General features: G+C 47.0%; 1 protein-coding gene across 1 annotated transcript; it reads left to right on the top strand.

The window, feature by feature from the left end:
• Positions 1–13,683: 13,683 nt before the first annotated feature.
• Positions 13,684–26,930, top strand: LOC119521165 (carcinoembryonic antigen-related cell adhesion molecule 8-like). The gene is given in 10 exon segments (XM_037819220.1): positions 13,684–13,796; positions 16,114–16,165; positions 16,675–16,729; positions 16,970–17,215; positions 17,446–17,545; positions 20,795–20,889; positions 21,625–21,891; positions 21,894–22,013; positions 25,110–25,304; positions 26,644–26,930. Coding segments are annotated over 10 exon segments (1,530 nt in total).
• Positions 26,931–27,171: the final 241 nt, after the last annotated feature.

Genomic DNA, 27,171 nt, shown 5'->3' with positions numbered 1-27,171 from the left:
GCTACACCCTGCTTTCTTTTGGCTGTAGCTTGCATGAAATATTTTTTTCCATCCTTTCACTTTCAGTTTCTTTGTGTCCCCTGTGTCTAAGATGAGTCTCTTGTATGCAACATATTGATGGTTCATTTTTTTTTGATCCGTTCTGCGAATCTATATCTTTTAATTGGGGAGTTTAATCCATTTACATTCAACGTTATAACCATGAAGGCATTTCTTGAATCAGCCATCTTATCCTTTGGTTTATGTTTGTCATATTTTTCCCCTCTGTCTATTCATATCCTTTATTGTACCCATACCGAATCTCTTTAGTACTGAACCTTTCTCCAAGTCTCTCTGTCCTTTCTTTGTTTCTCTGTCTGTAGGGCTCCCTTGAGTATCTCCAGTAGGGCAGGTCTCTTGTTAGCAAATTCTCTCAGCATTTGTTGTCTGTGAAAAATTTAAGCTCTCCCTCAAATTTGAAGGAGAGCTTTGCTGGATAAAGTATTCTTGGCTGGAAATTTTTCTCACTCAGAATTTTAAATATATCGTGCCACTGCGTTCTTGCCTCCATGGTGGCTGCTGAGTAGTCACTACTTAGTCTTATGCTGTTTCCTTTGTATGTGGTGAATTGCTTTTCTCTTGCTGCTTTCAGAACTTGCTCCTTCTCTTCTGTGTTTGACAGTGTGATCAGTATATGTCTCGGAGTGGGTTTATTTGGATTTATTCTATTTGGAGTTTGCTGAGCATTTATGATTTGTGTATTTATGTTGTTTAGAAGATTTGGGAAGTTTTCCCCAACAATTTCTTTGAATACTCTTCCTAGACCTTTACCCTTTTCTTCCCCTTCTGGGACACCAATGAGTCTTATATTTGGACGTTTCATATTATCTATCATATCCCTGAGGTCCATTTCGATTTTTTCAATTTTTTTCCCCATTCTTTCTTTTATGCTTTCATTTTCCATTCTGTCATCTTCAAGGTCACTGATTCGTTGTTCAACTTCCTCTAGTCTTGTACTATGAGTGTCCAGAATCTTTTTAATTTGGTCAACAGTTTCTTTAATTTCCATAAGATCATCCATTTTTTTATTTAGTCTTGCAATGTCTTCTTTATGCTCTTCTAGGGTCTTCTTGATTTCCTTTATCTCCCGTACTATGGTCTCATTGTTCATCTTTAGTTCTTTGAGTAGCTGCTCTAGGTGCTGTGTCTCTTCTGGTCTTTTGATTTGGGTGCTTGGGCTTGGGTTATCCATATCGTCTGGTTTTTTCATATGCTTTATAATTTTCTGTTGTTTTTGGCCTCGTGGCATTTGCTGAACTTGATAGGGTTCTTTTAGGATTTGTAGACCAATTGAAGTCCTTATCTCTAATTTATCAGATCTACAGCTTCGTGGAGTACACTTTCTCTAACTAACCAGCAGGTGGCATCCACGAGCCACCTGTTCTCCACAAGCCAGTTCTCCCCTGCTTAGCCTTTTTGGTGAGTGGCGGAGTGAGTCTTGTGAGGTCCAATTGGTGTACCAAGCTTGCGTGTGTAGTTGGTGTTGCCTGCCCTGTATATGGGGCGTGTTTCTGGGCAGTCAGGTGGGGGGGGGTGGCTCTAACAATCAAATCTCCCTGGTGATCCTAGAGTTTTAAAGCTGCTGCAATAGTCTAATCCTTCAGTTCAGTCCTGCCACAGTTCGTCTCTGCCACTGACCCACAAGTCCTTGGTATTGGCGTATGGCTCCTGAGACTTGCAAGTGGGTCCCTCTTCCAGGCCGTGCACCCCGGGTCCTCTGTTGAGGGATGACTGTGCTATGTCACAGGTGAGTGCCGTCCCCCCAGGGCAGTTCTGGGCTGCTGGGCTGTGTAGGGAGGCTCCGAGTCTGCTGAAATGATGGCTGAATGGGGCTTTGTTAATTCACACTGCTCTACCTTCCCAACTCTGGGACAATCAGCTGAGGTTGCAGGGAAGGCTAATGTCCACGCCCAGTTTTGTGGTGTGTGCCTGTTATTGAAGCACTTCCGTCACACTGGGTTGTCTGGGGCAGTTCTGGGCTATGGGGCTGGCGATGGGCAGGAGTGTTTCCTGTCCACCAGGATGATGGCTGTGAGCGGACACCCCCCTTTTCTTGGGAAGTTGTGGTGTTTAGTGAATTTTCTCAGCCACTGGATTATTGCGTTTTGTCTCAGAGCTCTCCTAGTTCTGCTCTTGACTTGACCTGCCCAAATAGCAAGTCTTTGAAGCTTTCTGTATTGGGCTTCTTAGAGTAATTGTTTTAGAAAAAGAAAAAAGGATTAAAAAAAAAAAAAGGGCCCTCTTCAGAGATCTAATCGGTTATTGAAATGCTAAGAGACAAAGCAACCAGGGCCATTAAGGAAAGGTCCACAGGGCAGAGAGATCAGCTTTTCTTCGGGATTTGCATATGCGCCTCAGGGCCCTTCCCCTTTCTATGTTCACCAGAACTCCAAAAATCCTCCGCTTTTATTTTGGAGTTTTTCGTGTTGTTTTTTTTCTATGCCTGTCTTCCTCTCTGCTGGGCTGGCTGCTCTCAGATTCTCTGGTGTCTGGTCTCAGCCTATCTATGGTTGGAGTATGGTTCAGTAGAATGAGTTTCCGATAAGGGCTGCCACTGCAGTTCTCCCTTCTCCTTCCCGGAGCTGACAGCCCCTCCTCCCACGGGACTGAGCCTGGCAGGGAGGGGCGCGGGTCCCCTGGCCACAAAAACTTACAGATTTCGCTGATCTCAGCAGTTCCACGTTTTCATGAGTGTTGTATGAAGTATGCCCAAAGTCAGATTGCTCTGTGGTGTCCAGTCCACGCAGTTCCTGGCTTTCTACCTACTTTCCTGGAGGAGTAACTAAAACATACAGCTCACCAGTCTGCCATCTTGCCCCGCCTCCTCTAGACTCCCCTCAGTCTTTTTTGATGAAAAAACTTCAAAGGATAGGAACAGAAGGAAACTTCCTTAACATGATAACAGGAATCTATGAAAAACCCACAGCTAACATCATATTCAATGGGAAAAGACTGAAAACTTTCCCTCTAAGATCAGGAACAAGACAATAATGCCCAGTGTCACCACTGTTATTCAACATTGTGCTGTAAATTACACTAGAGCAATCAGGCAAGAAAAATAAATAAAAGGCATTCAAATTGGAAAAGAAGGAGTAAAACTTTCACTGTTTGCAGATGACATGATACTGTATGTAGAAAATCATGAGAAATGTACAGTAAAGCTGCTAGAGCTAATAAACAAGTACAGCAAACTGTCAGGATACAAGATCAACAAGCAAAAATCAGTAATGTTTCTGTACAATAGAAGGGAGCAATCCGAGAAGGAAATCAAGAAAAAAATTCCATTTACAATAGCAACCAAAAGAATAAAATATTTAGGAATAAATTAACCAATGCCAGAAGAGACCTATATGCAGAAAACTACAAAAAATTGCTAAAGGAAATTAAAGATGACCTAAATAAATGGAAGGACATACTGTGTTCACGGATTCGAAGACTAAATGTAGTAAAGACATCAGTTCTACCCAAATTGATTCATAGCTTCAATGCAATACCAATTAAAATCCCAACAACTTATTTTGTAGAAATAGAAAAACCAATAACAAATTTATTTGGAAGGGCATGATACACTGAATAGCTAAAAATATCTTGAGAAAGAAAAATGAAGTAGGAGATCTCACACTACCTGACTTTTATTAAAGCATATTGCAAAGATACAGTGATCAAAATAGTGTGGTACTGAAATAAAGATAGGTATACTGATGAATGGAATTGAATTGCATGTTCAAAAATAGCATGGAATTGAATTGCATGTTCAAAAATAGCCTTCTCATCTATGGACAACTGATCTTTGATGAGGCAGTCAAGTCAACACAACTGGGAGCAGCAACCAATAACAAATTTATTTGGAAGGGCATGATACACTGAATAGCTAAAAATATCTTGAGAAAGAAAAATGAAGTAGGAGATCTCACACTACCTGACTTTTATTAAAGCATATTGCAAAGATACAGTGATCAAAATAGTGTGGTACTGAAATAAAGATAGGTATACTGATGAATGGAATTGAATTGCATGTTCAAAAATAGCATGGAATTGAATTGCATGTTCAAAAATAGCCTTCTCATCTATGGACAACTGATCTTTGATGAGGCAGTCAAGTCAACACAACTGGGAGCAGCCTCTTTAACAAATGGTGCTTGGTGAACTTGATATCAATATCCAGGAGAATAAAAGAGGACCCCTATCTCACACCTTATACAAGAATTAACTCAAGATCAATCAAAGACCTAAACATTAGAGCTAAGACCATGAAACTTTAGAAGAAAATGTAGGGAAATATCTTAAAGATCTCATGATAGGAGGTGGTTTCCTAGATCTTACACTCAAAGCACAAGCAATGAAAAAAGAAACAAATGGGATCTCCTCAAAACTGAATACTTTTGCACATGAAAGGATTATGTCAGTAAAGTAAAAGGCAGCCTATGCAATGGGAGACAATATTTGGAAACCACAGATCAGATAAGGGTTTAATATCGATAATATGTAGCCATCCTACAACTCAACAACAAAAAAACAAAGAACCCAATTAAAAAATGGGAAGAAGACATGGACATTTTTCCATAGAGGAAATATAAATGGCTCAAAAACATATGAAGGGCGGAATGGGAGGGAGATGGCGGGGTGGGATGGGGGGGATGGAATGTTTTAGGTGTTCTGTTTTACTTTTATTTTTATTCTTTCCTGGAGTAATGACAATGTTCAAAAATTGGTTGTGGTGATGAATGCACAACTGATTGTACACTGCAGATGATTATATGGTACGTGAATATATCTCAATAAAACTGAATTTAAAAATGCACAAGTATAAAAAAAAGTGGTATCATCAATAGCAACAAATGTTCCACAGTGCAGGGTGTTGGTGGTGGGTTGGTGCACGGGAATCCTGTACTTTCTGCATGATTGTTTTACAAACTCACAACTTCTCTAATAAAAAAATTGTTATACCATCAAAAAATATGAAAAGATGCTCAACATCACTAGCTATTAGGGAAATGCAAATTCAAACCACAATGAGATTATCATCTCACTCCTACTAGAATGAACATTATAAAAAAAAAAAAACAGAAAATTACAAGCGTTGGAGAGGATGTGGAGAAAGAGGTACATTTATTCACTGTTGGTGGGAATGTAAAATGGTGCAGCGCACTGAAAACCAGTTTTGCAATTTCACCAGGAGGCCAAGTATAGAACTGCCATATGATCCAGCAATCCCATTACTAGGTATATACTTGGAGGAACTGAAAGCTAGGACACGAACGGACATTTGTACACTGATGTTTATAGCAGCATTATTCACGATTGCCAAGAGATGGAAACAGCCCAAATGTTCATCAATAGAAGAGTGGATAAACAAACTGTAGTATATACATACAATGGAATATTATGCAGCTGTAACACAGAATAAAGTCATGATGTATGCAACAATGCGGACGAACCTAGAGGACAATATGTTGAGTGTAATTAGCCAGAAACAGAAGGACAAATGCTGTATGGTCTCACTAATATGAACTATCTATAATGAGAAAAAATCTGAGCGCTAAAGTTAAAAGCACAGCTTATCAGGATGAAGAAAGAGGGTAGAGATTGGGCATTTGATTCTGAAGTATAGAATGTTCAACAGGATTGATTGTAAAAATCCAGAAATGGATAGCACAATTTTCTAAGTATAATGAACAAAGCTGAATGTGCATATGGTTGAAAGAGGAGGACTACCATGTATGACACTAGAAGGAAAGATAGAGGATAAAAACCAGGACTGTATAACTAAGAAAAATGTAGAGTGAACAATCATGGTGATTAAATGTAGAAATAGAAGAAAGTTTTTATATGTGGGAGAACAAGTGAATGTCAACATTGTGAGGTGTTGAAAATGGGATGGTATGTGGAAAAAAAATACAATCAATGCAAACTAACAGGAACATTGTAATATTCTTCCTTTAATTGTAACAAAGGCAATATACCAAAACTAAATGTCAATAAGAGGGTGCTATAAGGGAGGGTATGGGATTCTTGTTGTAGTTTCTCCCTTTTAAAAAAATTTAAATAAAATTTATTCTTTATTCTTTCATTTTTTCCCCTTTTTCTTTCTTTGCCAAAGAAATGAAAATGTTCTTATATAGACTGTGGTGGTGAATGCATAACTGTGTGATTATACCAGGAGCTATTCATTATTCACTTAAGATGGATTGCATGGTGTGTGAATAAACTCTTACAAAAAGAACTAGAATTGTATTGTATGACATTTTAATTTTTCTATTACCTTTATATTATTCACCCAAAAAACCCCCACTTTTTCATAATAATCAATATGTTCAAGTGCTGACTGTAGTGATAAATGTACAACTAAGTGATGATGCCATGAACAACTGATTGTACACTGTAGACGACTGTATGTTATGTGAATGTATGTCTGTAAGATTGTAGGAAAAAAACATAAATAGAGGTAAAAGTGCTGGAGAAAACATGGAGAGAGGGATGTACCTATTTACTGTTGTTGAGGAGGCAGAATGGTGTAGCCTTTCTGGAGGTCACTGTGGTGGTTCCACAAGAAGCTGAGTATGTGGGGCCATAAGGTCCTACAACCTCATTATGGGGTATGTATTTGGAAGATCCCAGAGCAGAGACATGAATGGACACTTGCACACCAGTGTTTATGGAGGCAGTATTCATGACTTGCAATGGGTGGAGGTGGCCTAATGGTACACTGACTGAGGAGCAAAATGGTGAACTGTGGTGTATGCATACAATGGATTATTGAGCAACTATGAGAAGGAGTGAAGCTGTTAGACACTCAACGAGGTGAATGGATCCTGTAGACAGCATGTTGAGTGAAGTATGCCAGAAACCAAGGCAAACACTATAATGCCTCACCAATATGGACTAACTACAATGTGTAAACTCAGAATTGAATCTTAGAGCACAGCCTAACAGGGAAATGATTATTGCAATGGTCCCTAGATTGTAAGCCCTTACAGCAGTCAAATCTATTCCTGAATTGTAATGGCTATCTCTAAACTCTGAGATGCTGATCCCTGTGTGTATAACCTGATTGGTCTCTGGAACATTGGGTATCTGTGTGACACCTGAAACTCAGAGCTAGAGCACAGCAGATATGAATATCAGTATTAATGCATACAGCAAATGTTAAAAAAAAAAAAAAAAGCTGAAATAGAGCCCAGACTTCAATTAGAGATATGAATAAAGCAGATCTGGTTAAGACCAGAGCAAATTGGGCCAAAGGGCAAAGGTTGAAACTGACTGTGTTCAAACTTCAATTTCCATGTGAGACTAAGGGAAGAGATGTTTATTTGGTGTAGGATCTATATTTTCTAAACAATGTAACTTCTACAGTCAGTTTGTTCAAACACTACAATTACATGGAACTTTGAGTAGGAAGTGAGCTATGGTAGGTCTGTATAGATTAGAATGAAATAGCAACAATCCTAAAGTAATTTGGGTGGAGAATAAAAATATATATTTGGGGCCCCCCTGAAGAGCTGGGGGAGAATTCAGAGGTATTGGATTTCCTCATCTGGATTGTTGCTGATGTTCTCACAAACACTGGGGACTGATGGCTTGATGTGCTGAGCCCTCTGTCTTGGGGCTGGCCTCTATGAAGCTTGTTGCTGCAAGGAGAGGCTAAATCTCCTTATAACTGTGCCTAAGAGTCTCCCCCTGAGTGACTCTTTGTTGCTCAGATGTGGCCCTCTCTCTCTAAGCCACCTTGGCGGGTGATCTCGCTGTCCTCCCCGCTACATGAGACCTGACTCCCAGAAGTGTAAATCTCCCTGGCAATGCAGGATATGACTCCCGGGGATGAATCTGGACCCAGCATCGTGGGACTGAGAACATCTTCTTGACTAAAAGGGGGATGCAAAATGAAACAAAATAAAGCTTCAGTGGCTGAGAGATTTCAAATGGAGTCGAGAGGTCACTCTCAACTTACACACTATACAGATAACACTTTTTAGGCTTTAATATATTGGAATAGCTAGAAGTAAATACCTGAAACTACCTAACTCCAACCCAGTAGCCTTGACTCTTGAAGACGATTGTATAGCAATGTAGCTTACAAGGGGTGACAATGTGATTGTGAAAACCCTGTGGATCGCACTCCCTTTATCCAATGTATGGATGGATGAGTAGAAAAATGGGGACAAAACCTAAATGAAAAATAGGGTGGATGGGCGGGTGATTTGAGTGTTCTTTTTTTATTTTTGTTTTTTATTCTGATTCTGATTCTTTCTTGTGTAAGGAAAATGTTCAAAAATAGATTGGGGTAATGAATGCATAACTATAAGATGGTACTGTGAACAGTTGATTGTATACCATAGGTGATTGTATGGTATGTGAATATATCTCAATAAAACTGAATTTAAAAAAAAAGAAACAGAAAATACAAGTTCTGGAGCAGATGTGGAGAGGAGATATACCTACTCACTGTGATAGGGAAGTAGAACAGTACAACCCCTCTGGAGGACAGTGTGGTGGTTCCACAGGAGGCTACATATAGTGTTGCCATATGATCCTGCAACCCCGTTATTTCGTATATACTTGGAAGAACTGAAAGCAGGGACATGAATAGGCATTTGCACATTGGTGTTTTTGGCAGCAGTATTCAGGATTTGCAAAGGATGGAGGTGGCCTATGGGTACATTGATGGGTCAATGGAAGGGCAAACTGTGCTGTACACATAAAATGTATATTCAGCGGCTGCAAGAAGGAATGATGTTGTGAGGCATGGAACTAGGTGCATGAAACTTGAGGAAATGATGTTGAGTGAAACAAGCCTGAAATGAAAGGACAAATATTGTAAGGCCTCACTAATGTAAACTAGCCATAATAAACAAATTATGAGAATTGAATTTCAGAGCATGGGTTTTCAGGGTAGAAAAATGATGATGATGCAGGAGTACAGAATTTTCAATAAAGCTTGTTGTAAAGGTTACTAGACTGTAAGCTCTTACAGCAGTAACATCTATTCTTGAGTCTTAACTGTTATTTAAGAGAGGTTTATTTTGTACAAAATTTATATTCTGTGTAGCACATTATCCAATTTAACCTGTATGGTCACTTCATTTAAACAACATAATTACAAGGAACCTAGAATAGGGAATGAGACCTTGTTATTCTGTATAGGTTAATGTAACACCCCAATACATCTCAGAGTATTTTGGGCAGAAAATAAACAAGTATTTGCAAAGTACCCTGAGGGACTAGGGAAAAATGCGGAAATATTAAACTTCCCCAGCTGGGGAATTTCAGATATTCTCACAAGCATTAGAAACTCCCAATTTAATAAATCAAGCCCTCAATCCAGGGACTTGCCCTTATGAAACTTATTCCTGCTATGGAGAAATCAAACCTACTTATAATTATGCCTGAGTCACCCCTAGACAATCTATTTTGTTGCTCAGATGTGGCCTCTCTCTCTCAGCCAAACTGCAAATAAACTCAGTAGCCTCCCCTCTATGTGGGACATGACTCCCAGGGGTGTAAATCTCCCTGGCAATGTAGGACATGACTCCCAGGGATGAGCCTGGCCCTGGCATCATGGGATTGAGAAAGCCTTCTTGACCAAAAGGGGGAAAAGAAGTGAAACAAAATAAAGTTTCAGTGGCTGATATTTCAAATAGACTGGAAAGGTCATTCTGGAAGTTATTCTTATGCATCATATAGCTATTCCTTTTTAGTTCCTGGTATATTAGAATAGCTGGAAGGAAATACCTGAATCTGTTGAATCATAATCCAGTAGACTTGATTCTTGATGATGATTTTATAACTATATAGCTTTTATCATGTGACTGTGTGATTGCGAAAACCTTGTGACTGACAATTCCTTTATCCAGTACATGGGCAGACAAGAAATAAAGTAAAGACAGAAATATATAAATAATGGGGGGGGGTGCAAGGGTTATGAGATGTTTTGTGTGTTATTTTTTATTTTTATATTTATTTTTTTCTTCATTTTGAAGTAATGAAAATGTGGTGATGAATGCACAACTATATGATGATACTGTGAGCCACTTATTGTATACTTTGGATGGATTATATGATGTGTGAAAATATCACAATAAAATCGCGTTAAGAAAAAGATGATATGATTATGTATCTGAGAAATGCAAAAAAAAAGCAATGGCAAAAGCTATTCCAATCATTAAGAGAATTTAGCAAAGCAGCCAGTTAAAAAAATCTCAAAAACAAAAACTTATTTAAAAAGAAAACAACCAACATCAGGTTTTTTCCTTGAGCTAGAGATGTTGATTACAAAGCATATTTAAAATAAAAAACAATAGCCAGAAAAATCCTAATAAAGAAAGGCAAAAAGGGAAGATTAGCCCTACCAGATATTAAAACATATTTCAAAAACTGTGTAATTACAGCATGTGGTATAGTGTGTAGATCTTCTTTTGTAACACCATTCCACAATAGAGAAAGCTGGACTCTTTGGGGAAGTGGCTGATTCCATGGCTGGGGCAGGCAAAATGAGTCTGAGGCATGTGGTAGATCCAGAAAGTCTGGAAAGGTACAAAAATGTATGGGGCATGGACAAAGAAGCCAAGCTGAAGTCACTCCTAATAACCAAAGCTGGAAAAATTTGAATTACAAAATAATGATATATTAGATTATAACCCAGAAAACAAAAGTAAATATCCCTGAGGTCACACTGATATAAATAATTGAATAAATAAATAAATGGGAAAAGGGACATATCATACTTACAAAATAATTCCAACTAATAACTGTAGAAGGAAGAAGTGTAATTAAAAAAAAAATACTGCTAGGCAAACAGTACAGTAAAATTTATTGCAGAAAAGTGCCCACAAATGAATTCTAAAATTAGTGGACAAAAGTTTGAAGAAAGTATATTCACATAGTCTCAAAGTATCTCCTTCAAGATATTTATTAATTACAAAAAGAAAACTGGTAACTTTACAATGGAGGCACCCCACAGATACCACCTAATTTATCAGTTAACGTAACCAGGTATGACTTGACATGTCAATATCACGTGTGCCCTGATATGATACACTAAGAAAGTCACAGCATTACTTTATGGAATCCCTGCCCAAAATGCATAACACTAATCTTACCATGAGAAAACATCAGAAAAGACCAAATGGAGGGATATATTACAAAATGACTGGCCAGTACTGTGCAACAATGTCAATGTCATGAACAACAAGGAAAGACTGAGAAAGTGTCTAAGGAGTATATATGTATATGTGTATAGATACCTATATGTACACATACACTCATAGCAAAAAACAAAGCTCACAATAAAAAAAAAATAGGGATGGAAAGGTGTGATGGTTAGGTTTATATGTCAACTTGGCCAGGTGATGGTGTCCAGGTGTCTGATCAAGCAAGCACTGTCCTAACTGTTACTGAAAGGACATTTGTGGCAGGTTAATAAACCAGAAGGCTGGTTTATTAAATCATCAGTCAATTGACTGTACCTGTGACTGATTACATCAATGAAGGGCGTGTCTTCCGCAATGAGAGAGAATTCAATCAGCTGAATTTAAACCAATCAGTTGAAGACTTTTAAGGGAGAAGAGAGAATCATTTCTTCTTCGGCTAGCCAGCGTCTCCTGGGGAGTTCGGTGAACACCTTCGTTGGAGTTGCCAGTTCGCTGCCAGCCCAATGGAATTTGGACTCGTGCATCCTGCCCTACAGAATTTGGACTCGTGCATTCCCACAGTTGTGTGAGACACTTTTATAAAATCTCATATTTACAGATATCTCCTGTTTCCCTAGAGAACTGTAACTAATACACTAATCTTGTTATTTGCTGTTTCCTTAAAGGAGCATCCAACTGTATTTTCTTCATTTTTACAACAAAGAAAGGAAGCGCCCTTCTGTCAATAGCTGTTTTAGTTTCCAAGGCTGCTGAAGCAAATATGATGAAATGGTTCTGCTTAAACACTGGGAATTCATTAACTTATGGTTTGAGGCTGGGAAAAAAGTCCAAATCAAGGCGTCATAAAGGTGATGCTTTCTCCCCAAAGACTGTGGCTTCTGGGGCTGGCTGCCACCATCCTTGGAGTGTCACATGACAAGACACTTGGCGTATCCAGTTCCGCTGATGTTCAGCGTCTGGCTACTCCGTCTGTGACTTTCTCTCTGTCTGAATTTCATTCCACTTATAAGGACTCCAGCAGAGGATTAAGAGTCATCCTGACTGAGCTGGGCCCCACCTTAACTGAAGTAGCCTCAACAAAAGTCCTCCTTACAATGGGTTCACATCCACAGGAAGGGATTAGCTTTAAGGACATCTTTTTCTGGGGTACGTATAGCTTCAAACCACCACAACAGCTAACATTATACTTTTCCACTTCAAATCTAAAGTACAAAAGTAGAGACCACTGCCCTCCCCAGAGCCAAACTCCGGTGACTAGCAGCCGGAAAACAGAGGCTTGAGCGTCCCTGGCCTCAAGGGGTCTGTGAGAGTGGGTACAGGGTGCTGCTGCTCTGCCCCTGGGATATCCCTGTTTCCGCCCGGCTATGGCCCAGCAGGTGCGGGGCTGAGGCCCTAAGGTCCTGAGTGCGCTTTCCTTGTGGGGGATCTCAATGGTCAATTGAACCCTACATGTGGTTTCGGTCACGTCTGCAGCCATCAGAAGCTTCTGGAAGCCAGTGTCTTTCCTAAAGGCACCTATCACACCGTCACACTCCCCAAAGGCAGCCTCCTAGACTGACGGAGCCCGAGCCACCCTTGCCCAGGGGCCCCACCCCCACAGCGAAGGCCTCCTGGGGTCTGCTCTCATCCACTGTGAGCCTGGGATGGGGGGTGCAGCAGGTGGAACTGGGCTCTGGACTCCAAGGGGCCTCCCATCTCTTTATTTGTGGGGCCCCCAATTTGGGATCCAATATGGGGAGAGCAGAAGTGTCCTGAAGAGTGGTGAAATGGTGTTTCATCATTCCAAACAGTATCTTTTGCTTGGGGGTTCCACAGAGAAAGAACAGAGCAGAGAGAAAGGGGGTAGCCTGGGGCTGGGCAGACCTGTCATCTAGAACAGCAGTAGGTGGCCGTCGGGTAGGTGATATTGGAGAGAACCCTGGCTCTGCAGGGAGAAAGCAGCTGGGACTTGGGTCTCCAGAGGTGTCTGGAGGGCCTGGACCTTAGGAGCCAAGGGGCCAGCATGGGGTGTCCTCAGGGGATGACTGGGCGGCACCGGTGGCCGCTGTTGTGGGCTGGAAGGGGCCCAAGGCCTGAGGAGCTTGCATCCGCTCCCGGCTCCGGGCTGAGGATTGGGGCGCGGGTCTGGCGCTGTCCCTGCAGCCCTGGAAATCAGGCCCGCATCCCTCTCCTCCTCCCAGACACTGGCCTAGGCACAGAGGAAGGGACCCTCCAACCGCGGAGGGGCGCGCTCCTGGCTCCTCTCCTCGCCGATCTCAAAGAACAGCGTCCGTCCAAACTCTGGCTTCCTTTCTTGCACTGCCTGCGGCCCTCAGCGCCGCCTCTGAGGGTGCAACCCCGCAGAGCTGGGGCCTGCCCGGGGATGCTGGGCGTCCCCCGCCCCCGTACTCAGGAGGAGCGATCTCCACGATCTTCCCGGACCCTGGCCCCACGCGGCTCGGGGTACAGCGCAGACAGAGCAGTCGGCTTCACTTAACTCTCTCCTGGTTTGGCGAGAATGCGCCCCTGGAAGAAACCGCGGGGCTTCTTGGTGGGAAAGGGCCTTCCAGCCTCGGTGACCACCACGACGGAGGCCATCGGGTCTCAGTCCCCCTGCATCTCGGCGGAAGGGTAGCCTGCCCTCCCGCACCTCTCACCACCTCAGAAATGCCCTGCGTTCCCCTCACCTCGTCCCAGTTAGGCCCCTCAAGGTGGCCTCAGCCTCTCCACTGCTGAATCAGCACCCCCAGGTTTCTTGCAGACACATCAAGGGGATGGTGGTGGCCAAGGGGCCCCTGGGTCCTCTCTTCAAAGAAGCTGGAGGCCCAGGTGTCTGTGGGAGATGCAGGAGGAGGGTGGACAGGCTCCTTTCCCACGGGGGCTAGTCTATTGGATGCCGACCATGAAAGACCTTCTCTTCCCCTGCCCGTTCTTCCCTGCCTTTCCCTGGGAGCAGACATGACAGGAAGGCAGCCCTCCTTTCCTACTTCACCTGTTTTCCCAGTGTGTAGATATAAAGATTTGTTCTCATTAAAAGCAGAATTACAATAATAAAAAGAGGCAGTTTCATTATCAGAGATTATCATGATCTTTCCGAGATGCCTAATACGGCCCCTTTAGGCAGAGATTCTCAACCCAGACATCACTTCCACGTTGGGCCAGATGATTTTTTTGTTATTCAGGATGTCTAGTGCATTGTAGGATGTTAGCAACATTCCTGGCCTCCAGCCACTGGAGCCCATCCCCCACCCCAGTTTTGACAACTCAAAATGACTCTAGATATCAATGAATGACCCCCTGTGGGCAAAATAAACCTGTTTGAGAACAGTAAATTAGAGATATAAATTAAAATGAAGGGTACATCACAAAAACAATGTCAAATAAAAAATATTAAGTGTAGAACACTTGTGTAGCTCAATGCCATTTGTTTAAGTTAAGCAAATTGAAAATAATATTGCTGACATAGTAGAGGGGGCCAGAGTCCAGGTAAGAGGTCATTTGGACACTTTACATCCAAAGCATCTTTAAATACTGTTTAAACACCACTCTCATGATACTCTCAAGTTATCAAAGTCAGAGAATGTGACTGTAATAAAATCAGTCACCTCTCTCATGGTGGGAGGACAGAAGATGAAGAACATAACCATATACGTAGCTGGTGAGGACATCGGCTAGAGAAAAATAAAGCAGGATGAGGGGGACACACAACCTCACTCGTCTCCACATCTTTGCACTACCCCTTTCTAAGTGTGCATGTTCTTCAAAACTTTTTTTCAAATTTTCCAGTGCATGCAACTTATGCGTTAACATAGCAACTCAGTAAATAAATGAAGATACATTATTTTCTTAGAAATAAAGATTCATAGAATATTAAAATTGTGGCTGAAATTAAACTTTTGTACGTGTTCAAGGGAAACTATTATTTTAGATACAGAGTCCTGCAGTGGGATCCGAAAATCTAGCTTTTATTTTGATGTTTTCCACTTGCCAGTCACTGAAGCTGAGACAAGTCATTCCCTGGTGTGAGGTACAAGGAAGTGCTGGGCTCTGACAGCTTCAGCGAGGACGCTGGTGGCATTTGGATGGGAAATTCCTCGTTATGTGGGACAGTCCTACATCTTACACTATGTTTATTATCTCTATCCGCCACCCTCTAAACACCAGAAATTCTCTCATGGCATTGATAGAATGCAAAACAGCTCCCCAGATGCTCCCTGGAGTGTGGGGATACAGTGACAACGTATGGTAGGAAAGACTTCCAAATCTTCGACAATTATTTTCAGATTCTTTGCCTTCTCTCAACATCCACAAAAATGGCATTCTGGACCAAAGGGACCTGGACTGGGTACTCCCACAGTCCTCGCCACACGGAGGGTCCCCAGAGGTGGGGCTTCTACGGATCCCACCCACCTCCATTATAAAATGAGGTCTGGGTCCCCCGGGTGTGCAGAGGTTGGAGAACCCCCCAGAAGAAGTTGAGGGGCCGGGGGGCCTCAGACTCAGTACCACCTCCAGAACACACGCCTTTTCATGGTTCAGGCTTTAACTGAAACACCCCATTACTCAGACTGGTGGTGGGAGCTAGGACAGGGGCTGAGGACCCTCAGTGTTAGGACACAGGACCTTCCAAGGCCTCCACACCATCTTCTGAACACTCTGAGCCTTCCAGTAAGACCTCACTAGGCTCAGGCATAACTCAAGAAAACAACTACAGGGAATTCTCAGAGCAGGAGACGGTGCACAAGGCGGAGCTGGGTCCCTGCAATTCACAGAGGCTTACTCCAGCTCCAGGAGCGGGACTCTCACCTGTGAACTGTACTCCCCTGAAAGAGAACTCCCTCCCGGGGCCTCCTTCCTGGTGATAAATCAGGACTGCTCATTTTCAAAGAGGCCAAGAGATGAAGCACCATGGACAGCGCCACCTCAGCCTCTCCCTGCTTCCCTACAGGGATTCAGGGGTTCAGGAAATGGAAGAGGTAGCGAAGCCCAGCAGCGAGGCAGTGAGGGCAGGGGCTGCTGCCTGGGATGGAGACAGGAGTTGGGGTGGACAGGAGAGGTTGTCCGCAGCGGCCAAGGGAGAAAAGGGTGCAAGAAAGGAAACCGAAAAATGGAGAAGAGGAAGTGGGGCGAGTAGGAAATCCAGGCCCTGTGGGCATCCAGTCTGGCTTGTGAAGCCATCTCAGCACCAGGGGACACCAAAATGGACAAAGACTGTCAACAACAACCCTGATCCCCTGGGGACTAGCACCTGGGGACTCAGTCATGGCACAGGGGGCAAATGAGCTCCAGGAGCTGATGAACAGAAGAGGAAGGAGCACCCACCTTACTCAGCTCAGGGGCATGAAGACGTGTGAAGTGCTGTCTGTCCCAGGGTTGGGACCTCTGTTCGGGTCCCAAGCCCCGGAAATGAGGAGTGAAGTTGGCTTCTCCATTCTCCCCATTGCTCCCCTGACACAGACCTGCCCCTCTTGACAGGCCTGGTTCCGCTGCTCCTACCTTGTACTCACAGACCCACCTGCCCAGCTCCCAGGCCACAGACATCACAGCCACCAAGGACATACATGGTAAACATACTAGGGACGAAAACACACTGACCTAAGTTCCTAGAAATCTGAGTTGGGGTCATCTCACTGGGGAGGAGGGGAGGCGAGAGACCTTGAAGCGACAGAGAGCGGCACTCACGGATGACGGGCCGTTAACATCGCATGTGGCCCCTGGGACTGATGTCTGCGGATTGAGGTTCAAGGAAACACGCAGGAGTGCGCGGCAGGTGACTCTTCTGCTGCGCTGCCCTCTCTGCCCAGCAGGGGGCGGCCAAGCTCCCCGCACCCGGAGCCTCCCGGGAGGAGGCCGCCCTCCCTCAGCGTCGCCCACCGCCCCGCAGGGTCTGACCCTCACCAGCGTCCCCGCAGCCCACGGTCGCCCTCGCTCTCCAGCTGCACCCACACTGGACCCTGCCAGCTCCTGCGCCCAGCCAGGCTTCTGTCCACCCGGAGGCCGTTCCCTCTGCAGCCTCCTCCCTCCTCACCCACCATCCTTCCCCGACAGCGGTTGCTCAGGCTTGGGCCTGGGCTAAAAGGTCCCTCTTCTATTATGCTACAAGTACACGAGGTGCTTTCCCTACAGTGAGAATTCAGAAAGTGATTCTTTCCCTGAAACTGACACCCTTTCCCCACCTCTAACTTGTGCTCACTTCACATCTCCAGGATGTCCTTCCTCTCCTCACAAAGAAGCCTGACCCAACACAAAATACAGAATAAGTCCGGGTGTGTCTGCCCAGCCTGGTGGACCCTGGTCTGTGGAGACACCTCGGTGGTCCCCAAGATCATCCCACCAGCCCCGGAATTCCTGGGGATGCGGGAACTTCATGTGCAGGCCATGTACAGGATCACACAGGATCTGCCTTGTGTCCATCCCAGAGGGGCCGAGGGACCCCATGGGGCCTCCCCTCCCCTTCTAGAAAGAGGAACCCTGGGAACTGCTGAGTCTCCAGAAGGAGCTGCTCTGGTTCCTGGACCCTGTGGGGATGACTAGAGTAGATGACAGAGGGGGACACAGGTGGCTTTGATGCAATGCCCCAGTGTGTGACGGAGGGAAACACGGACCCTCAGGGGACAAGCCTCCAGGTCAGCACCTGCCCACAGGCCTCCAGAGACCCCACAGGGCCCTTCCTTTAGACCTTGGTGACAAAGAGCTCCTCCTGGGGCAGCGCCCTCCTGTGATCAACGGTCCTCCTGACACTGGACCTGGGTCCTCTAACACATGGCTTCTCCTGGAGCTCACCCTGCACTGGATGGTTGTCGGGGGCAGCCTGGGGACCCCACAGAGAACATGAACCAGGCTGACCCTGCAGTTGGAGCCCATCAGTGCTCAGGGGTCAAGAAGGGGTCACACCATTTGGAGGTGGTCAGCACCCCTGGAGCAGTGCAGGATGCTCACTGCAAGTCTCCTCGTGACCTCCTGGGGGCGCCAACAACACACAGCACAGGAAATGATTCCACTGAGGCATGAACATGAGTTAGAAAGAAGTTGAAATGGAGTCGTGATTTCCAGCCCTTGGTCCCATAGATGCTTCTGGGAGTCTCCTCGGAGCCTGCTCCATCCTGGGGCCTCTGGAGCCCTGTGTGCTGGGTCCCTGGGCAGCCACCCTCTCTGCTGGGCCTTGGCCATGTGGAAAAGCAGGGGGACCACAGGAGTGTCAGCCGGGCAGAGGACAGAGGCCTCCAGGGAGGTCAGAGCAACACGGACAGACTCTTGGACATGGCTGAGCCAAGCAGACACAGAGGGGGGGTCACCTGCACCTTCCCTGAGGACATGGGGCCCATAGCCCCCAGCTTCCTACCACTGCAGTCCCCCTCCTCCAGGACAAGCATGGAACCTCCCCCCACTCCCTGGGACCTGGCAAGTCCCTCTGAGACACCCTGTGGTTCTGAGTCTCAGTCCCTGGAAACAGAGGTCAGGTTGGTGACCCCGGAGAAGAAAGCGGGGACCCTGTCATCCTTATCACTCAGCCTGCCCCTCTCTGGCCCCAGGGCCAGACCCTCTCATTGGGCAGAAATCCAACCTTCCCAGTGCATTTGAGGACACTGGGGAGACCCCAGGTGCCCAGCTGGGTTTCTGTGCCACACATGGAAATTAGTCCCTAGTGCCAACAGACCCAAGTCCACAAAACAGCAGAGGGTCAGCATAGGTGTGGGAAGGGGTCCTCTAGGGCCTGGGGCCCTGTGCCAGTTTGGATGTGTTATGTCACCCAAAACACCATGTTCTTTGATGCAGTCTTGTGGGTGCAGACGTATTAGTGTTGATGAGGTTGGAATCTTTGGATTAGGTTGTTTCCATGGAGATATGACCCACCCAACTGTGGGTAACACCTTTGATTAGCTTATTTCCATGGAGGTGAGGCCCCACCCATTCAGTGTGGGACTTGATTAGTTTACTGGAGCCCTATAAGAACTCAGACAGAAGGAGCTCCCTGCTGCTGCTTAGACAGACATTTTGGAGATAGCTGTTGAAAGTAAACATTTGCTAGCCAAGTTTGCCTGGGAGAAACTAAGAGAACACCCGCAAGTGCCTAGAGAGGAACGTCCTGGGAGAAAGCCATTTTGAAAGCAGAATCCTAGAGCAGACGCCAGCCATGTGCCTGGGCCTTTCCAGCTGAATGAGGTTTTCCGGAAGCCATCAGTGTTCTTCAGTGAAAGTACCCTACTGTTGATGCCTTACCTTGGACACTTTTATGGCCTTAAGACTGTGATTTTGTGACCAAATAAACCCATTTTGTAAAAGCCAATCTACTTTTGGTATTTTACATTCTGGCAGCATTAGCAAACTGGAACAGGCCCAGAAGAACTGCTTTTCAAAATTAGGCTCACAGGCCACATTGATCTGCTTTACCTCAGAGCCTGTGAGACGCTGAGGCTCAAGTGTGCCCCATACCTGTGGGCAGGATGTATATTTTGACAAGATCTTCAGACCACTGGATGCACAGGGGGGTGAGGGACCCCCAACCCCCACCCACAGACCCCTGGTCCTCAGCCCAGCTGGGCATCCATGGTCCCTGTGCAGCTGCTGAAGCCATATTTCTGGGGTGTCCCCCGAGTGTAAGAAAGGAATAAGTTTCGTTTTCACATAGAGACAGCATGGAATAAGGGAAATGGAGGCAAAACCAGTTTAAACAAGCCCCAAAGAGAAGAGAGAATCTGCCTGATGTAAAGAGACATGAGGTAGTATCAGAGGCGGGAACTCACAGCAAAAAATAAAAAATAAAAAAAAAAATAAAAATTTGGGGGGGGATTGGCTAATCAGTTCAAAATCTCAATAATGAGCTAGTTGGCTCTCTGGGATTGGCTGTACAAATTAAAATCTCAAAAGATGAATTAGTTAGTGTTCTCGGATAGGCTGTAACCTCTGTAGTACCCAGTCAATGGGGAAACAGGGGAGGGACTTGCGAATTAGGAGTAGGAGATTTAAAGATCGTCATTCTCTTCCTCTGGCGCGCCAGCCTTCCGCGTGTTTGGCTGGACGCCCCATCTTGCAAGATCGTAAATAAATTCTTTTCTCCTCCAGAACCGAGAGAGCGTTTATTCCCTTACAGGTACCGCTTTATTTCCGACACTGAGCATCTCGCCACCTGTTATCAAATTCCACAGAGAATCAGATGCACAGTCGGGGTGAAAACCCTGAGGGGACAGTTCTGATAGAGCCCCGGGGCTCCTGCTCGGAAGGTGAAAGCCTGATGGGGATGAGAGGGGGCGGCAGGGGACGGCAGACTGTGCGCCCTGAGCCGGGGCATGGGAAAGGCAGGGACACTGAGGGCGAGTGAGTGTGCGTGTGTGGGTGCGTGTTGAAGGGGGAGAATCATGGGGGAAGAGGGTAGAGTCTCTGTAGTTCCCCGAGGAAGGAAAAGTGCACAAAAGAGAAAGGGAAAGAAGGGGAGACAGGGAGACAGGGCTGGAAGGGGAGAGGAGGAGACAGTTGTCAGAGCAGAGACCCCGCCCCTGCCCATATGATGGAAAGCAGTCCCGTCCCCGGGGAAGGGTGGTGGTCAGGGCAGAGGGAGGAAGGGCCCAGAGCCCGCAGGTCAGGAGCCGCCTGTCTGCGAGGGTGTCTGGAGCTGGACGGCTTCTCCACAGACGGAGGCACAGAGCAGGCAGCAGAGACCCATGGAGCCCCCGTCAGGCCCTCCCCGCAGAGGACAGGACCCCCCGGCTCGGGCCCCTGCTCACAGGTGAGAGGAGGCAGCCCCTGGGTGTGGGCGTGGGGGGGGGGGCCAATAGGGGCGCAGAAACTGCCTGGGTCTGCCGGGAGGACAAAGTCTGAGAGGGGAAAGAGGGACAGAGAAAGGAGGGGGGGTCTCAGCAACAGCAAAAATCTCATGAGTGCATGATAATTGATAAGAGAGAGGAAAACCTCAATTGCTGTATTTCCCAAATTAGTCATGGCTGAGCCATAAGTCTGAAGACTAATAAACAGTAATAATTTACATCAAAAGTGACACTGGCAGAAGGAAATAACTGGAACACCAACCATTACCTTTATCCAGGAACCTCAGAATTTATCTTTATATTTACTGCCACATAAACCCCAGGACATGGAGGGCCCTGGGAACATGCAATAGCTCACTCAACATTACACGCGTGTTTTAGGCTCTGAGGCTACAAGGAACACGACAAGCCCCTGCCCTCATGGAGCTCATGCTCTATGGGGGATGAAGATGGACAAGCAAAAGTATGGAGAATGTGATGTCAGGTGTTGATGGCACCACGGAGGAGACAGAGCAGGGAAGGGTGAGAGAAGGGAAGACAGAGGCCAGGAGGGGAGACGGCCAGGGAAGGCCCCTCCCAGGACAACCCCTGCTGTGAACAGATGTCTGATGGATGAAGAGAACTGCTCAGTCTCTAGGGACCCACCTTCCATCCCAGGACATGTGTATTGCATACATGTGTATTGTGTACAAAATAAGTATTGATTTATTTTCTCTCTTTGCTACTAGTCTCAGTTTTGATCATCTGGAGCCGACCCATCACAGCCCAACTCAGGATTGAATCGGTGCCATTCAATACTGCTGAAAGGAACGATGTTCTTCTGCTTGTCCACAATCAGCCAGAGAATTCTTATGGCTATAGCTGGTTCAAGGGGGAAAAGGCGGACGAAGGCCATCAAATTCTAGCATATGTAATAGACAGTCAACAAACAACCCCAGGGTCTGCCCACAGCGGTCGAGAGAGAATACCCCCAATGGATCCCTGCTGCTCCAGAACGTCACCCAGGGGGACTCAGGAGCCTACACCCTACAAGTATTAAAGAGAAACCTTCAGATTGAGCTATCCACTGGATGGTTCCGCATATACCGTGAGTGACCCTTCTGTGACCTCTGGGTGCAGAGGAGTGGAGTTAATTTTACCACAGGCAGAGATAATATCCTGGGCCCACAACCACTCTGCATTCCATCCCTGTGTTGGGATTTGGGCATTCGGTGCAGGATACACACAAGGGAGACAAAGTTCATAAGATCAAATTTCCATCCCTGAAACCAGACTCTGTAGACATTCACTGCAAACAAAAGGCTGAGTCTGCTGGGGAGTCATTCAGCACGGGGAGCTCGATTTCAGCCCCTCCCCGTGAACGTGGCCCCGAGAGACCCTGTAGGACTCATTCAGGACCTGGCCTGGGGGTTCCCTGGAATCCCCATGGATGAGCTCAGCCTCGGGAAGTCCCTACCCCAGGTCCCTGTCCAGGACTCCTGACTCCAGGTGACCCTGGGGAGCCTGTGGCCAGGGTTGGGTTTGGCCTATGACAGGGCTGACTGGGAGCAATGGTTTCCCAGCTGCCTGGGTCCCGTGGCCACTTGGAGCTGGTCACCAACCAGGGCTCAGCCCCAAGAGCTACAGCAAGGCCCCAACAGAGCTCAGTCCTTCCCCTGACACACAGAGGTGTGGACACAGACAGACCATGGCCCCAGGCTGTTAGCTGACTGCCTGGGAAACTTAGGAGATGCCTCACAAGGGTCAGCAATCCCAGGGGGAAGAACAGAGGAGACAAGATGCTCTAGGCAGCCCCTTGTCCACCAGGGATCAGCACAGGGAGCCCTTCATGGAGACAGATTATGACAGATGCCATTTATTTGGCAGCTCCTTGCAAACCAAGCTTTGGATTAGGTGATTGTGAGGATTTTTAAAGTTAACTCACAGATAGCATGGGAAGCCACATACCATTTGCCATTTTTTCCTAATTTATTGAGGGGAAACAGGCACAGGGAGTGAAGTCACTGAATCAGGATCACACAGGTCATGACAGGCAGATCAGAGTCACCTCATGGTCTGTCTGCAGCCACAGCCCTGACCTTCCCTCCCCATGAGGCCTAATTAGGCCTCTATGGACCCAGAGAGCAGCCTTTGGTTCAGATCCTTTCTTTATAAACATCCCAAACTTAGAAAGAGCAAATGGAGAAATAATAAGTGTTAAGTCTAGGACTAATTACCTGGGTCAACATCAGAGTCTGTGCCAGGAATGTCCAGGCCCCACCTGGCAGCCGGTCCACATGCCCCCTACATGGACTTGAAACCGTGTATTTGTTTGCTGATGTGTTGGAGTCGCTCTTACTAGATGATAAAGGACAGGACTTGCTTTCATATTCCCCACAATACACCCTACAACTAGCTCAGGCCAAACAGGAACAAACTCTGCATTGCTCTTTGATGAAGGAAGGAAGGAATGAATGGCAAAGGAATGAATGATCCACAGTTTCTTCAGAGCTGGAGCCTGGATGCAGATTCCTAGGAAGTTCTGGCCACCCTGGTGCCCTGTCCCTCAGGGCTGAGACCCACAGGCCACCCCTCTGACCCTCTGCTCCTTACGCTACCCCAGGGCTGAGTCCAGGATGACCCAGGGCTGCTTGGCCAGGTGGGCTGTTCAGGGCAGTGCTGGTCCTGTTTCTGGGGCTGTGTCAGGCCCTTGGGGTCTTTAAGGTCACTTGTAACACACGCTGCTCACTCCCACAGATGTCTGTGCCTCTCTCTGCTCCTTGCCTCCCCCTTCATTCCAGCTGGGCCTGCCCCTGCTCTGCACAGCTTCCTCATCCTCCTAAGCCTTCCCAGGTTCTCCTGCTGATGGCTGACCATCCGTTCTCTTTCCACTACCACCCGTGCCCAGGCCCACCCTTCCTGCGAGGCTCATCATGAGCCATTTGGCTCAACACAATGGGAGGAGTGTCCACTGTGTCCCCATCCAGGTCCCTTCCCTTTAATGATGCCGCCAACTGGAACGGGCCATGTGATGTGGACAGGCAGCTCCTCTGTCTACTCTCTACGCTGATTAACCAGCGACTCAGGGGCAGAGGGGACAGGTCTGCCATTCCCCAAAGCACAGAGGCCCACCTGACCCACTTTTCCCTGGGACTCACAATCCCTGTCCTGGAGTGAGACTCTCAGCCCTCCCCAGTGGTCCTGAGACCCTTCCCCATGGAGGAGTGGGGCAGACCAGGCACTATCTGATTGTCTCACCTGCCCATTCACACACAGGTATGCTCCTCCACAAATTTGTAACACAGAGCTGCCCAACACAAATGGTTTATGAGAGCCGTATCTCAGCAAGTTTATGCTCCCTCACTTTCCACCAGTCACCCCTTCTGCGTTTGAGAACGTTCACATGATTTCAGGAAAAGATAAAAACGATCCTCCCTGGACCTCAGCACGGGGAAAAGGACTTTAAAGACCAAGGGCAGAGAACAGAAATCTGCTGTTAAAGCCAGCCAGCTTCTGTCGGTTCCCCTCACTTTTTTCTAGATCATTCCTTGGACTCTGCCCTCTACAATTTCACAGCCTCTTGTTAGTCACCATCGAACACCTGGGAAGAACTGCCCCCCACCCTACCATGGACCCCTAGCTTGACCACTGAACTGCACATTGGGTTTGCTCCGGGTCTCCTATGGGTTATTTCTGCTCCCAACATGCAGTTCCCAGCTGGGCTGCCCAGTATCCTCAGAGTTCAGGATAATGACAGGTCCCATATTGTCCATATCTGACACCCTTGACAAGTGAGGCCTCCAAGACACACCAGGCAGGGCACGTAGATGTGCAGCTGGGAGGGACCTCAGCAGGCGCTCACTCAGGTGAGGAGGCAGAGGGGGTCAGGCCCCATCTGGTCACTGCAGAGCCCAGGAGACGTGCCTGGTGGCCCTGACTCCCATCCTGCGTCTTTCCTGACCAAACCCTGCTCCTTGAATAGCACTGGAGGGAGTCTGTGTATTGTCCCGGATATATGTAAGGTGGGCCTTACATTCTCTGAGCACCCAGGTTGCCAAGTACTTATCTGGTAACACAAAGACCTGCCTTAAACTTTTAGAGACTCAGGGTGAGGTGAGGCAAGAGTTGCCAATGCTGATTGAAAGATGCCTTTGGAAGGATCCAGTGTAACAAAGAGGTAACCTTCTCTCTGTTATCTGCACAGCGGAGTTACCCACACCCTTCATCACGAGCCACAACTCTGACCCCATGGAGGACCAGGACTCTGTAGCATTCACATGTGAACCTGAGACCCAGAACACAACCTACCGCTGGTTGATAAACAATCAGAGCCTCCCAGTCAGTGCCAGGCTGGAGCTGTCCCTGGACAACAGAACTCTCATGATCCACAGCGTCTGTGGTTTTCCAGAAAGATCCTGAAGAAGTGCTCTCCCAGCCTGTGCCCAACACAGGAAATCCCAAATTCTCCCTGCCCTGGCTTCTCTTATTTCTCAGTGCAGATCTCTTTTCCATCTGGAATGTGGGGAGGGGGTTCTCTCAACCCAGAGACCCCCATGTTATGGGAAGGTCTTCAAGAGGGGAAGGGAAAAGCAACCTCAAGGTCAGGATGCTTTCTTCTATCACTGACACATCCCTTTCTGTTGTCTGTTTTTTTTTCCCCTAACTCCACATGCCACAGGGACATTCAAGGCTTTGAAACAAGCTCACATGCTTGTTCCCTAAGTGAGGGGATGAAGAAGCTCGCTGAGGTGATGAGGACAGGGCTCTGCCTCACTGCTCTGCCCCCAGCCCTCCGGTGCCCTGACTCTGTCTGACACAATCTGTGGTCGGCCCGGGAGGCTGGAGAAGGACACGTGTGGCTTTGTCCTGGAGTCTGCTCACTAGTGCCGTTGGTCACCACCCTAGCCTTCCTCGGGTCAGGCTGCAGAGACGTGGGAAAGAGTGAGCTCCGGGGCAGACCCATCTGAGCCGTGTCCTGGCTCTGAAGTCACAGCTGTGTAATGCTGTGGACACTGGCCACATGTGGTCTACAAAAGTAGAACATGGATTGTGATGTACTGAGCACACAGTGGATGCACCTATGACAGCCCTTGTGGGAGGAAGGGGCAGTGCCCAAATGATACGGTTTATAGACCTGGCAAAGAGTTCCAGCCTTTTACTGACATGGCAACCCCTTCTCTCTGGAGGCTTCCGTCATTGTGGTATTCAATCCACAGCCTCTCCAGGCCCTAAGGTAGTAAAGACCTGCTGGGCCATCCTCATTCCCTAATGGATTATGTCGCAACAGGAAGCGCCTTCCCGGCGTGTGTAAAGCTCCCCTGGTCCCAGAGATGGCAGGAGGCCTTCCTCAGTGAGCACAGAAGCATAGTTGAGGACAGGGGCCTGGTCTTTATAATTCCCAGAAGATCCTAGGAAAGTTCCAGGAAAAGTTGTTGGAGAAGAAAAATTCGACCGGATGAGGTTCATGCCTATGTGGCTGCAAAGAGGTTCCAGGTACTGACCCCCCCCCCCCCGATATCGGGGGTGTCAGGGGAGCTGCATCTCTTTCCTAGTATCAGGAGTGGCAGCCCCGCCTCCAGAGATCACCTGAACAGACACATGACCGTCTGCAAGGTCAGAGCTGTCCTCTGGTCACCTCACAGAGCTCCCTGGGGACCTGGACGCGGCTGAGGTCTCTGAGGAGGAGAGAGGCCCCAGGCCATTCCCTGTCCATCAGTCCTGTCTTCTCTTTTCCACAGAGTCCGTGACAAAGCCCACCATCCTAGCCAGCAACACCACAGTCACAGAACACAAGGACTCTGTGGTGCTGACCTGCCTCTCACACCACTCTGGAGTCTCCACCCGGTGGATCTTCAATGGGCAGAGCCTGCGGCTCACGGAGAGGATGGAGCTGTCCCAGGGGAACAGCATCCTCAGAATAGACCCCGTCAAGAAGGCAGATGAAGGGAATTATCAGTGTGAGGTCTCCAATGGGTTCCATTCCAGTGAAAGTGACCCCCTCCGGCTGATTGTGCAGAGTGAGTGACCCTTCATCCTCTACATTGAATTATCAAACTCAAAACAACATTTGTCTTATCTGTAACAATTATGTTGCAGTTGCTTAGCAGAGTTTTTTATGAAACAGTCAATGGATTTAAGGTGGGGAGTCCTAAGCAGACTTCTGTTGAGTGCAAAGTGCTAAGAAACCTTCACTGATGTTGTCATTTCTGTGGGGCTAAAAGCCACTTTCAACTCCAGATCCCACCCTGTGGTCCCAGCTGCATTCC

This window comes from Choloepus didactylus, chromosome 27, assembly GCF_015220235.1.
Source record: "Choloepus didactylus isolate mChoDid1 chromosome 27, mChoDid1.pri, whole genome shotgun sequence".
Classification (NCBI taxonomy): Eukaryota; Metazoa; Chordata; class Mammalia; order Pilosa; family Megalonychidae; genus Choloepus; species Choloepus didactylus.
Note: the sequence above shows the minus strand (reverse complement) of the source record. Positions and strands in the feature narration are given on the sequence as shown.